This window comes from Cuculus canorus, chromosome 5, assembly GCF_017976375.1.
Source record: "Cuculus canorus isolate bCucCan1 chromosome 5, bCucCan1.pri, whole genome shotgun sequence".
Taxonomy (NCBI): Eukaryota; Metazoa; Chordata; class Aves; order Cuculiformes; family Cuculidae; genus Cuculus; species Cuculus canorus.
The window spans coordinates 26,248,801-26,261,090 of record NC_071405.1 but is presented as its reverse complement, the minus strand read 5'-3'; the positions used below and the strand labels follow the sequence as shown (position 1 = coordinate 26,261,090).

At 40.3% G+C, this 12,290-nt stretch overlaps 2 protein-coding genes across 9 annotated transcripts in view; both read right to left on the bottom strand.

Moving 5' to 3' along the window:
* AK7 (adenylate kinase 7) overlaps positions 1-8,284 on the bottom strand; it is a 28,544-nt gene extending 20,260 nt beyond the window's left edge. For 7 of the 8 annotated variants that reach the window (XR_008449945.1, XR_008449946.1, XM_054066952.1 and 4 more), the window contains exons 1-5: positions 6,195-6,935; positions 5,519-5,701; positions 4,943-5,051; positions 3,863-3,957; positions 3,057-3,167 (exon numbers count right to left, since the gene is read on the bottom strand). Coding sequence is in view for 6 of the 8 variants with exons in the window: in XM_054066952.1 (XP_053922927.1) it covers positions 3,057-3,167; positions 3,863-3,957; positions 4,943-5,051; positions 5,519-5,701; positions 6,195-6,272 (576 nt within the window). In the remaining 2 variants the exon portion in view is untranslated. The other variant, XM_054066951.1, reaches the window with a different exon arrangement.
* A 245-nt stretch (positions 8,285-8,529) lies between these two features.
* Positions 8,530-12,143, bottom strand: GSKIP (GSK3B interacting protein). Its single transcript, XM_054066955.1, has 3 exons — positions 12,004-12,143; positions 10,938-11,196; positions 8,530-10,302 (listed from the first exon to the last, which is right to left on the bottom strand). The coding sequence occupies exons 2-3, from the start codon at positions 11,193-11,195 to the stop codon at positions 10,141-10,143; spliced, it is 420 nt and encodes a 139-aa protein (XP_053922930.1). The 5' UTR covers position 11,196; positions 12,004-12,143; the 3' UTR covers positions 8,530-10,140.
* Between the last annotated feature and the right edge of the window lie 147 nt (positions 12,144-12,290).

Sequence of the window (12,290 nt, the reverse complement as noted above, 5' to 3'; positions counted from 1 at the left end):
TTAAATTAAGACCAGTCACTAAAATTTTTTAAGATTAAACAAAACTGATAAATCATGATCTTCTTGTAAAGATCCTAGACGCTATTTAGATACACAGTACCATGTAAAAGAACCTGCATTCACCAGCAGAGGGGATAAATGGTCAGATTTAGGACCTACTTTTTTTTTGTGGAAAAAAAAGCATCTTCTGTTATCATCTTTATAAGATTTCAGAAGCATAAAGTAAAAACATTGTTAGCCAGTCTTTGATTATATCAGGAAATCATCATATAAAGGACGACAAGTTACAAGACCAGTGTATCATATCTGTGTATGTGGTTTTATCTGTTTACTTACAAAATAAAACTTCCTAAAAAAAACTCTGTCAATGAAGTTGAATGCAACAGCTCGTTAGTAATTACAAGAAACATTTAAATTAGAAGACATTACAGATAGCATAAAAGCTCCCACACTTAGCTTGCTTGGGTAGTACCATGACAGAAACTGTTGGTAACCTAAAAGCAGCAGCTCCCAAGATTGTTCTGGGACAACTACAAATATGGCCCAGGAGAAGATATGCTGTAACTTCTGTCTCCTGGTAGGAAAAAAAGGTCTCTTGTGAAAGCACTGGAGGTACTATTTCTCATCTCCCTCAAGAAGAATATAACACACAGGTTTTTGTTCCATTTAGCTTACTAAGTGGCTTCTGCAGTAGCCACTTGTGGAGACAAACCACAGTTTGGCACCGAGTCCTATACTTCACTGGAATAGAAACCTCTGAAACAGGTTCAAGCCCTCTAAAATTTATCTATTTAGTGTCACAAGTCACACATCTGGGAAGGTACTACTCAAGATGACTTGGATATACTTAATTTAAAAAGTAAGACAATTATTAGGCAAGTTCCAGTTGCACACAGCATGTTAAGTCACGGGTAAACACCAAGTTCCTGTGTAATATTCATTAAAGCCACTAGATGTCACATCCTAGCTATAGTATTATTAGGTCTAGGCTTTAGTTGTTTCACTGTTTTTTTGTTTGTTTTATTCTTATAAAATGCCTTAAGTGGGAAAAAGGTCTAAATTAATGGATTCAGGAATTGTGAAGCCACTGAGAAAATTGCTCAGAGATGAGCTCTGCTGTCTGTGGTGGGCAGATGGTTCTCTGAGGATTCTGGGTTGGGCAGAACCCCAGAGTCAGCAACTTCTCTCTGAGAAAAGCTACACAGCCTGAACACCCTGCCACAAAGGTAAAGGTAAAAAGTTATTAGTGGTAGGAAGCAAAGACTTCTAGCTTACAGCTCCTGCCGAATTTTAAGCAAAATATAGGTGGGATATACACTAACTCAAGTGAAATCTTGCTTTAAGCAACAACAGTCATTAAATTGCACTCTGAACATGTATGAAGGCTAATAAATCCTTCTGTTCTTAGGTGCAAGATGTTCTGTACACGACTGACACATCTGTTGAATGCTAGTATTTCCTGATGAGCTCTTTGCAGCTGATGGTAACACTGCCATTTCTTTCATAGATGGCACATACTCCAGATGCCACTAACTTTAGAAATGGGTAAGAACTGTAATCCAGAAGCCTCTAGCCATCACAGGAAGCTAATGTTGATCAGCGTGGGGGAACAAATGCTTTGGAGCCTTCCTGTTCCAAAGTGCTGACAGAAACTGAACAGGAGCAATGATATCCATTGAAGGTGCCCCTGGAGTTCTGGAGGAAAAGGGCTCCTTTTGAAACACCTACAAGGAGTATATATTGAAAATATTCAAGTTGCTTTATCGTGTACTGCTACAGATTGTTCCACTGTCTTCTCAGACATTCAGCCTGGCAAACATTTAGCAGCTATATTATTACCTTTGTTACGTAGTGACTCACTGCTTTGGATTAGTCAGAAAATTGAGTCAATAGTTCATCTGCGTGCTACTGGTGGCAGACATTATTGCGAGGTTTACAATCTTCATATTTCTAACCTCACAAGTATGATAGTTATTCCATAGTCTTATAGAATAAGTCCATGCTAGCACAGTAAATGTAAGAATTTACCATTGATTTTTCAAGATACAAACCAAATTCTACTGCTAGTCTGTACCTATAAACCCATGTTAAACTATAATATAATTTATATTGTTATCTTCTCAGCAGGACATAACATGACAAGTGTTTACTCAAATGAGAGTAAAGTTTTTTCCCTCTCCACAGTTAGCTTGATAAATTTCTGCAATGGACACCACCTTATATTTATTGTGAGAAATTGCTAATGCACAAAGAGAACAACCAAATGACAGCTTCATAATACAGTGTATTTCATTGTCTTCCAGTTCTCTCTCCTAACCTCTAATGACAACAGCATCAGTTTTCCCGAGTTGTGAAGCACAATCTGAGCCACTGATTATTTAATAATAGTTCTTAAATACAGACAGAGGCATGATCTGTTCTCTAGTAAGATTAATAGTCTAACCGCGTCAAAACAAACAGAGCTGAAGGAAGTAATTTTAAAACGCATATGAAGTGATAATATATATTCTAGGTATTCTGAGTCAGCTCTATGGACATGATTTAAAAGTGAATTATAGGGTGGAATAGAGTCAACAAGCCCTCTACTCTAAGAGCACAAACTATCCAGGAACGTGCTAAGTGTAGCTGGAACATGTCGTAAGTATTTGAATGAGACATAATATTAATATAGCTTATTTAAAGACGCTGCTTTTCTTCAAAACTAATATCCCTTTCCTTTACATTCTTTTAGCTTCAAGTGTCCCCACACAGGCCGCTGCTTTAGATTCCTCTCATGTAACCAATAAACCGATACCTTTTTTAAACGAGATAAGCAGGATTTACTCACTGCTTACGGAAAAAAGACAAAATTTGAGATTTGTGTTATGTAGATACTTAAGCTTCAAAAGACATTGTCTTCTCTATACTTGATATTTTATTAATAATTGATGTTATATTTATATTTATCAAGACAGTAACATGGTCTTAAAATTTATTCATATTGTTGATAATTGCCATTACTAAGATACTGCCCTGAGTAAGAAGAGCAAACAACCTATACATAGTTCTTTACATACAGTTCTCCCAAATTTGAGAATGAGTTTTTCAGCATTTATGTGATCAATAAAGTTAGGATGAGCTTTTCTTCTGCGATAATCTTCATCAGTAAAAGGAATTTCAGGATCTTCCTAAAAAGGAAAAAATGTGACTGTTACACGTGTCTTAGAATAGTTTTTAAAAGCCTAGATGGTTAACGTAAGTTCTTAAAAAAAACCCAACTGTTTTAACATTTCCATTGAAAATTCTTAAAAACGTCTGATTCTGTTACTTGAGGTTTAACATTTCGAATATGTCAACAGTTCAATTTCAATTTTCACAGCAAAAGATTTTTATATTTTAAAATATTTTATTTGATATAGCATCACACAACCTTGAAAAACTGTGACAACTGCTATGGATAACATTAATGTGCACAATTTCTTTAAGACTTAACATATAAAGATGAATCTATTTATCCATATACATACTGGTTTAAATATGTAGTTCACTGAATATATATTAAATATGGAATTTTCATGACTAAAGCACAGTATGTATTGTGGTCAGCCCAGGCCTTACCTCTTGTCCAAGCAGTTCCCAACGTCTGCCTCTATTATTGTAGCCCAGTGCCTAAACTTCTCTATCCAGCAGAATAAATTTAACAATTTTACCAGTAAGTAGTGGTTCAGGGTGAAAGGATCGTAAGAAAAAACACACTTGCTGACACTAACTTTATTGGCAGTTGTTGAAATACTTACTGAAATACTTTCTCTAATTGAATTTAATTAATATTTTCCATTAAATGGTAATATTCAGTTTAAAAATATGTTTTTATATTACTTACAGGGTCAGGGGGTTTACTGTTTGCCCAGCTCATTATTGTTGAAATGAGGATGAATAACTTTGGTGTTGTAAAATGCTCAATGTCCATATGTAGCTCTGTTAAATGAAAGCAAATGATTTAATTTATTGTAAACTGAATTTCTCAAGCTGTAGTTTTGCTTTAAGATAAAGGTCCTGTATAGATATTTATACCATAAATTTCTATATGATATGTATTTTTAAACAAATACTCTTTATTTAGGTTGCTGTATAATAGAGGAAATAAAACAAGAAAAGTAGATTTCAAATAATTTGAAATCAACATTATCACCATAGAGCTATCTAGCATAAGGGGAAAAAAAGAAACAAACTATGGAAGTGGTTCATCCTTAGTGACTGCTGAGATACTGAAAGAAAATGTGTTTTTCCATGAGTGAAACAGAAAATCTACAGAATTCAAGTAAAGTTTCCTTACTTTAATTTAGAGCAAAATAATTAAAAGTGGACTCAACAAAACATAAGCCTCTAAAGCTTATGTTATCCAATTATTTTACTACATACAGCACAGCATAGTTTAGTTTAACTATCGTATTAAAAACAATATTGCACTGTCACTGTAAAAAGATTCCAGATGTCCATTACAATTTGGATATAATAATGAGGAGAAAGTTTCAGAAAGGCTGTTAGCAGTAGTTTTTATTGGACATCTAAGTCAAAATACATTTTAAGTAATCACATAAGATATTGAAACATTATTTCAATATCACGGGGGCAAGTTTTCTACCCACTCTCAATGCAAATAGATAAGATGATGGTTGATAGTTATTTAGGGAAATAACTGCCTACACTGTTGTCATTTATTGTGTTGGACCATTCCATGACAGCTTCTTTAGCTTATGAATGCTGGAGTCATACCACGGTCCCTTGCTAATTAACTGAACAATTCATGCAACATTTCTCCATCAAGGAACCCTGTTTCATATTACAGTAAACTATAAATCCTGGATAATCTCATCATACATTTAAAGTAAATCCCAGATAATTCCATTATACATTTCTGGTACAGAAACCAGTTTTCTGTTCGGTTGAATGTTGTACTAACCCGTAGCAGCCCACATGGCTTCTTCGATTTGATTTGCATCCTCAGTGATATTATATAAAATAATCTCACACTCAAGAAAGTGACTTAAGAGCTCTTTTCGAGAGGAGACCTGGCAAAAAATAGTTAGAATCCTGTCATTTAAAAAAAAACAAAAAACCAAAAAAACAAAAAACCAACCAAAAACAAATCAGAAATTCCTTTTCTTCTCAAGTTTAACTAAATGATACAATGTAGCTTTCTAACACTCAGATGTTAGAATTCGTACAGATACAAGAGAGATACTCGAAGTGTGTGCTTTAAGGGAAAAAGAATATCTATAGATCATCAGGATAAATTATGTCCTGTCCATAATTACTTTTTTTAAAAAATCTGAGTTTGAGTTCCTTCCTTTTACTAGTTGCTGTATCGAACCTAGCAGGGAGGAGACAACAGCGTGCAGGAAGAAAAAGGAATAAAATACGCATATACAGCTTCCAGCAGCAACAAAAGACCATTTCATTAATGTAGGTCATTTCACATGAGCTGTGATATTTCTGATGTTGCCTAATGGCAAACTGAAATAAGACTCCTACTTACTGTGTATGTTTCCTCTGCAAAAGATGGTTTAGGGCTCCCTGGGTTAGAAAGAGTACCCACTATTTGGTAAACTCCCTCCTTTGGCCTACTAGAAACGTCAGCAGCTGAATTATTTTCATTTTTCTCCTCCTCTTGTTCTTCTACGCTTTCAAGCGATGCCCCAACAACACACCTGGATAAATACTGCAATATACAAGACACACATTTGTACGCAAATAGGTGTTGAACCCTGAACAGCTTCTCGCGCTTTTAGAAGACAACAACACGCTGTTGACCAGCCCCGATCCCGTTGTAGATCACGTAGCTCGGAACACAGCTTTCTATCGAACAGGAAAACGTTACGAACTCCTCAGCCTCGACTCAAACGTTTTGTCTTGACTCGTGTCCCACACCTCCAAGTCGAAGGTGTCGCCTCTTCCCTGCAGCCCGTCTCCTCCCAGGCAGGCGCTTCCTCACGGAGACCTGGCTTCACAACCACCAGCTGTTCCCCAGCCTCCTGACCCGCTTCTTCCACATCTCCTGCTCCCGACTCTCTTTCTTTCTCCTTCCCCGCTTCCCGCCCTCAGACCCTTCTCGGCTGCCGCGGGAGGCGGCCCCAGCCACCCAAGCCCCGGCCACGGGCGGGAGGGCGCGGGCGCCTCAGGCAGCTGCGGCCGCTGGCAGCCCCCGCGGTCACCTCGCCGATGCTGCGGCCGCAGAAGGAGTCGAGGTGGTTGAGGAAAACCCGCCGGCCCGGCAGCGGCCCCGCCGCCATCGCCACACGCCGCCACGGCGACGCCACCCGTTGCTGCGCGACGGCACCGGCCGGGGGCGCGCAGGGGCGGGGCGGGGAGTGACCTGAGTGAGGAGGGGAGCGGGGAGCGTCGAGTCCAGAGCCCGACGGGACAGCGCCAACACGCGCACCGTGTGCACGAGGGCGTTGGCTGAATGCTTCTTGGACGTCCAGTACCTGAAACGGGCTACAGGAAAGCTGGGGAGGGACTGTTTACAAAGGCTTGCAGTGATAGGACGAGGGGCAATGGGTGTAAACTGGAGAGGGGCTGATTTAGAATAGACATAAGGAAGAATTTCTTCGCCATGAGAGTGGTGAGGCACTGGCACAGGTTTCCCAGGGAAGCTGTGGATGCCCCATCCCTGGAGGTGTTCAAGGCCAGGTTGGATGGGGCCTTGGGCAGCCTGGTCTAGTGCGATATGCCCCTGCTCATGGCAGGGGCGTTGGAACTAGATGATCTTTCAGGTACCTTCCAACCCAAACTATTCTATGATTCTGTTCTATGATTCTGGGATTGTCAGGCCTGGTGCTGCTGCTGCTTCCCCCGGGAGCTGTTCCAGCACTCCACCACCCTCTGGGTGAAGAACCTTTTCCTAATATTCAACCTAAAACTCTCCTGGCACATCTGCTTGCCCGTCCCTCAGGTCTTACCATTGGTTGCCAGAGAGAAGAGATCGGTGACTGCTTCTCCTCCTCCTCTTGTCAGGAAGCAGTAAACTGTAATGAGGTCCCCCCTCAGTCTCCAGTTCTCCAGGCTGAACAGACCAAGTGACTTCAGCTGCTCCTTGTATGGCTTCCTCTCTAAACCCTACGCCAACTTGTGTCCCTCCTCAGGACACTCTCCAGTAGCTTGATAACCTTTTCATGCTGTGGCACCGAAAACTGCACACAGGACTCAAGGTGAAGCTGCACAGGGCAAAGCAGGACAATTAACCTCCCTCACCTGGCTAGCAATGCAATACTTGATGCACACTAAGACACTGCTGGCTCATGTTTACTTGCTGTCAACCAGAACCTCCAGGTCACTTTCTGCAAGGCTGCTCTCCAGCCTCTCACTGCCTAGTCTGCATGTGTGTGTATATGTGTATATACAGACACACATGTATTAACTGGAGAGGGGTAGATTTAGACTAGACATAAGGAAGAGTTTCTTAACCATGAGAGTGGTGAGACACTGGAACAGGTTGCCCAGGGAAGGTGTGGATGCCCCATCCCTGGAGGTGTTCGAGGCCATGTTGGATGGGGCCTTGGGCAGCATCATCTAGTGGGACATGTCCCTGCCTGTGGCAGGGGGGTTGGAACTAGATGATCTTTAAGGTCTCTTCCAACCCGAACTATTCTATGATTCTATAAACAGGCATCTAATGTGTACGTGATCTCTTTTTTATACCTAATTCAATCTGTCCTAGAACAACCAGGGATGGCAGCACTCGATAAATTGGGAACTTTATTCCTGGCTTCTGGATGCCAAACAGGACAAAACGCGCATGGCATTGCTGATAGAAAAATAGCCTTAATTAGGTTATTGGACATCTTTTCAGTCAGCAGGCAGGCTTTGAGGCTCTGTAGGCAAGCTGTAGATTAACAGTGACATTAGGCTGAACAGCACTCACTCAGGGGTTCGGAGAAGGAAAACTGGTACTCTAAGGCAACCCATTGAAATTTCCTGTTCTCAGTGCTTCAGCGAGGCTGCATCCACGTCAGCATCAATGACCAAGTATGGGATTTGGAGAGCATTTTCTTTGTGCTCATAACCCAGAAACAATGAAGTGTCATGGTTTTCCCCATTTGAGTTATCTCTGCAGTATGTTAGAAGAAACATCAGAAGTTTCTTCCACAAAACAGGTGTTTTTAAAGTATTTCTCAGCTTATGTTTATAATAAGCACAGAAAATGGCAAAGTGTATTGCGTTTGTGTGGCAAGGTTTTGGTAGGAGTGGGGACTACAAGGGTGGCTTCTGCAAGAAGCTGCTAGAAGTTTCCCTTATGTCCAGGTTTGCAGACAAAGGTTTTCAAATGCTAACTATTTGGTATTTAAGATTTTTATGGACATGACAACTTTTTTCACTCCCCTCTTTTCAGTACTCCTCTCCCCACCCCCCACCTGAGAAAACCACAACACATTGATGCATTTATGTAATGCTTTAGTGATTGAAACTGAACAAGTAAATTACTTGCAAGGGAAAGTATTCAAATATAAATTAGGTAAAGTACATTCTCCTCACAGAGGACTAACCACGTGCCACAGACCTGTGTGGAACAGTTTTTAGAGCAAGGAAGCATACCCTAGGACAGAAGATTAAGATCAGAAGTTTCAACCTAAAAAGACAATAACATAAACACAAAATTAAGCTCTGGGAAACAAAATCACTAATTCTTGTCAGTCATAGTTGTACATCACTACCCCAAAGCTATTACAGAAGCTCTACTAGGCTTCTCAAATTAATATGACTAATCCTTAGCAGGCAGAAGTCAATATAGCTCTACTGAAGTCACTGGAATAATCTGTGACTTTTTGAGAACGGGTGTATCCCTAAGTGAGGCTCCAAAAAAAGCTATTGCATGTACTTACCACAACAGCGTGGCAGAATAATGGCAGGATAAACAAAGATGCACAAATACTGAATAATACAAGAATACAAAAAGTGTGAACATCACAGAATGTTATTTCAAGAGTACTGGTATTTTTAACCAGCTGCAATTTTTAAAAAGCCTACCATTCAGTACATACTCGAAAAGTTACAGCAGAACAATAGATTTATAAAGAGTTTTGTACCAGTTTTTAAGTAGAAAATACAAGTTATAGCTTCCAGCTTGTATTAATCTTAGCAAATTTCATATAGCCTTTGGTTTCAAACCAATACAATACAATTAACATTACAGTGCTTACTTAGTATTCGTTAAGAGAGGGCGCTGTACAGTAAAGAGAGAAACTTTGAAAAACAGGAGTACCAAAGTTTTGTATTATAGAAATCAAAGGCTGAAGCAAAAATACTCTTGGGTATATCCTGTACATCATGTAAACACATTCAGAATAGTAAACAGGCTAAAATGTCTTCCAAACCTCTCACATAGTTACAGTACAACATACATATACATACAGCATATATAACATCATCGCTAAGAAATGTAGCCCATTACACCCTAATTCTGTGCTTAACTCATTTGCGATTCAGACAATACATTCATACATTAGCAGTATGCCTCACTTATAGATTGCAGTTTGCTGGTTGCCATAGACAAGGACAAAGCAAATAACACTGAGCCTTGCTTTTATCTTGGATACTGTCAGTATATAAGAAATGCACGACTGTTTAAGAACCATCTTTCTTGTTACCAAAGCTGAGAATTTTCAGATTTATGTATAACCAATGAAATTCTGTTCTTTGCAAAACAGTAGTTTTCCCAGTTATTTTCATTAACTGGGTAGAGCAAGTAGTTAGCTTCTATTTTAAAAAGCAGATATGAAAATTATCAGTAAATACACACATGAAGAACTACTACTTGTATATATAACAGTCTCTATATAATTTTTTAGAGTTTTGGATAAAAACTCTTTGAGAAGAGATCAAATTTTTTGACTGTTTTAAGAAGCAACTGACTTGCTCACCTACAACGAAGAAGAAAACAGAAGAGGTTTATTAATTTTATAATTTATCTAAGTGGCTTTTAATAGCACTGTGATATACGCGAATCCACTGTAGCAAAATTTTATACAGTAGTACTAGCATGAATTAGATATTAATGCAAGAAATTAAGCTTAAGATGTTTTTAATTGGGTTTGCAAGAAAAGATCTCTGTGCCTCATACTAAGAATTCATTCTAGCATTAAACTTTTACTTTTGGGTAAATCATGACTGACTTTCTTTCTTCAAAGCTTCTAGTCTTTGTAGTAATGCATTTCCAAACACCTCTCGATATGCAGGGCTGAGAGAGTCCAATAAGGAGTAGACAGTTTCATGGTACGGAGTTTGCAATCTGTCATCAGTCTGGTCAAAATCATAACCCACTACCTGCAAAAAAGAAATTACTAATTAAATTTCTGTGACTAGGATCACCTGGTGATGGGAAACAAGGTATCACAATTTTTAACTTGGCCACTCAGGGTGGTACAGTAAGCAGAGAACAAAAGACACTGGATTTAAATCACAATCTCTGCTTTCTAACTATGGGGCCTAGGGGTAATACAGTATTCAGACAGTTTCAAACACTTCTTGACCAAAACGCAGAATAGAAATAAAATCTATCATTATGACCTTTGAAATGAAGTCTTACATCTATGCGTTTGCATAAAAAATACATATGGTGCAGAAAACCTTCGCATGCATGCTGTATTACTGACTTATCTGGGTTGCAGAGAAACCCAAAGACTGATATGACTAACAAACTTCTGCTTCAATCTTCATTATTTTGTGTCTCAAGTTAATGCCTGAGGGTTTTTTTTCCTATCGAGTCCCCTTCTTGCTTTGTTGGAATTAACTAGTTAAAGTTCCACTTTCTAGGAGAAAATATGTAAAATAGGCTTTCATAAAAGTGAAAAAGGAATATGCATGCTGTTTTGATGTCATTTAAGTATTTTCCTAGGCACCTTTTCAACATGATCATCGTTCACAACAAGGCTTAAGAAATTATTAAAAAATTAGTTTACCCTGAGTCCTGCTTCGGTGAGTTCCAGGCAGTATCTGTTCCTTTCCCTGGTTTCCACATTGATATATGCCACATCCTCAGCACAAGGAAGGGTTTTTGAGACAAACATGTTGCTGACAGCAAACAGAACATCATTCACAACAGCTTCGGCTTCTAGTCTCATATCTTTCACATCTGTTCCTTCAAAATCTCTATAATCTGAATCTTCTTCAAACCCCATGTTATTGGGCAACTCCACAGGATTGCAGTCAGTCTCCATTCTGCATATGGAAACATTTATATTAGAGGTACCATACCAATATGCTCTGTATATATTAACACCATAAAACAAGAGATACACCTTAAGCAGACATATTTAACATTGTCCAAAACCAAAGGAAAATATGAGATGCATTGATTTCAGTAACTCATGAAATGACAGTCCAGAGAACTCAAAACTAAGGTTGAGGAAGGTTTAGGAAGGTTACATTAGCAACAGAAGTAGAATAGGTATCACAGAAGTCACTTCTTATTAATGTAAGTAACTTGCATTATGTTGTACAAGGCTCTATTATGATTCAGCATGAATTAATTCTGCCCTTTGCTGATCCCGAGTGCTGTAGGAAGACAAGTCATGCCTGAAGAAACTGAAATCAATATCTATAGAAAACAAAAGCCTACTGTGGGTGAATTTAAGAAAGAAAAGCCTGTGAACTAAACGGGTTATCACAGACTATAAAGGCATATTAACAGCAGCCTTTTGTTTACGGTCACCGAAGAATAATTCTGTCGCTCAGCTCTTACACACCACTGTCCGCACAATTCAGAGACGTGCGTGGCTGGCCTCTGTAAGGACCTGTTGCCAGAACTGAGACTGAAGGTTACCATCGCGGCCCCAGCATTCGCCTCCCGGGTACCGGCGTGCCCTGAGGGCTCGGCTGGGGGCACCCCCAGGGGACCCGCTTGGGGACAGGGGGCGCTGCCAGCTCAGCGCTGCTGCCAAGCAAGGAACGGGGGCTGGCAAGAGCCCATCTGCAACACGCGCGGCATTCACAGCGTGAGTTTCACCACCTCCTCGCAAATCTCACCTCAGACCGGCAAACAAATTCCAAAGCAACCGAAGGCAGCAGGGACCCGGCTACCGAGCTGCGCAACCTCTCACTCGCAGTGACTCGCTCCGGTTTAACGACAGCAAAACATCCACGGATCGCACCGGGAGCGCGGGAACAGCCCCACCGCCCAGCCGCTCCGGACAGAGGGGCGCTCGCCTCATCCCCCCGGGCCGAGCGCTGGAAGAGGCGGCCCCTCCGCCGCCTCGGCGCACCTCCTACCGCTTCCGCCCCCTCGCACACCGCCTGCCGCTTCCGCCCCGGCT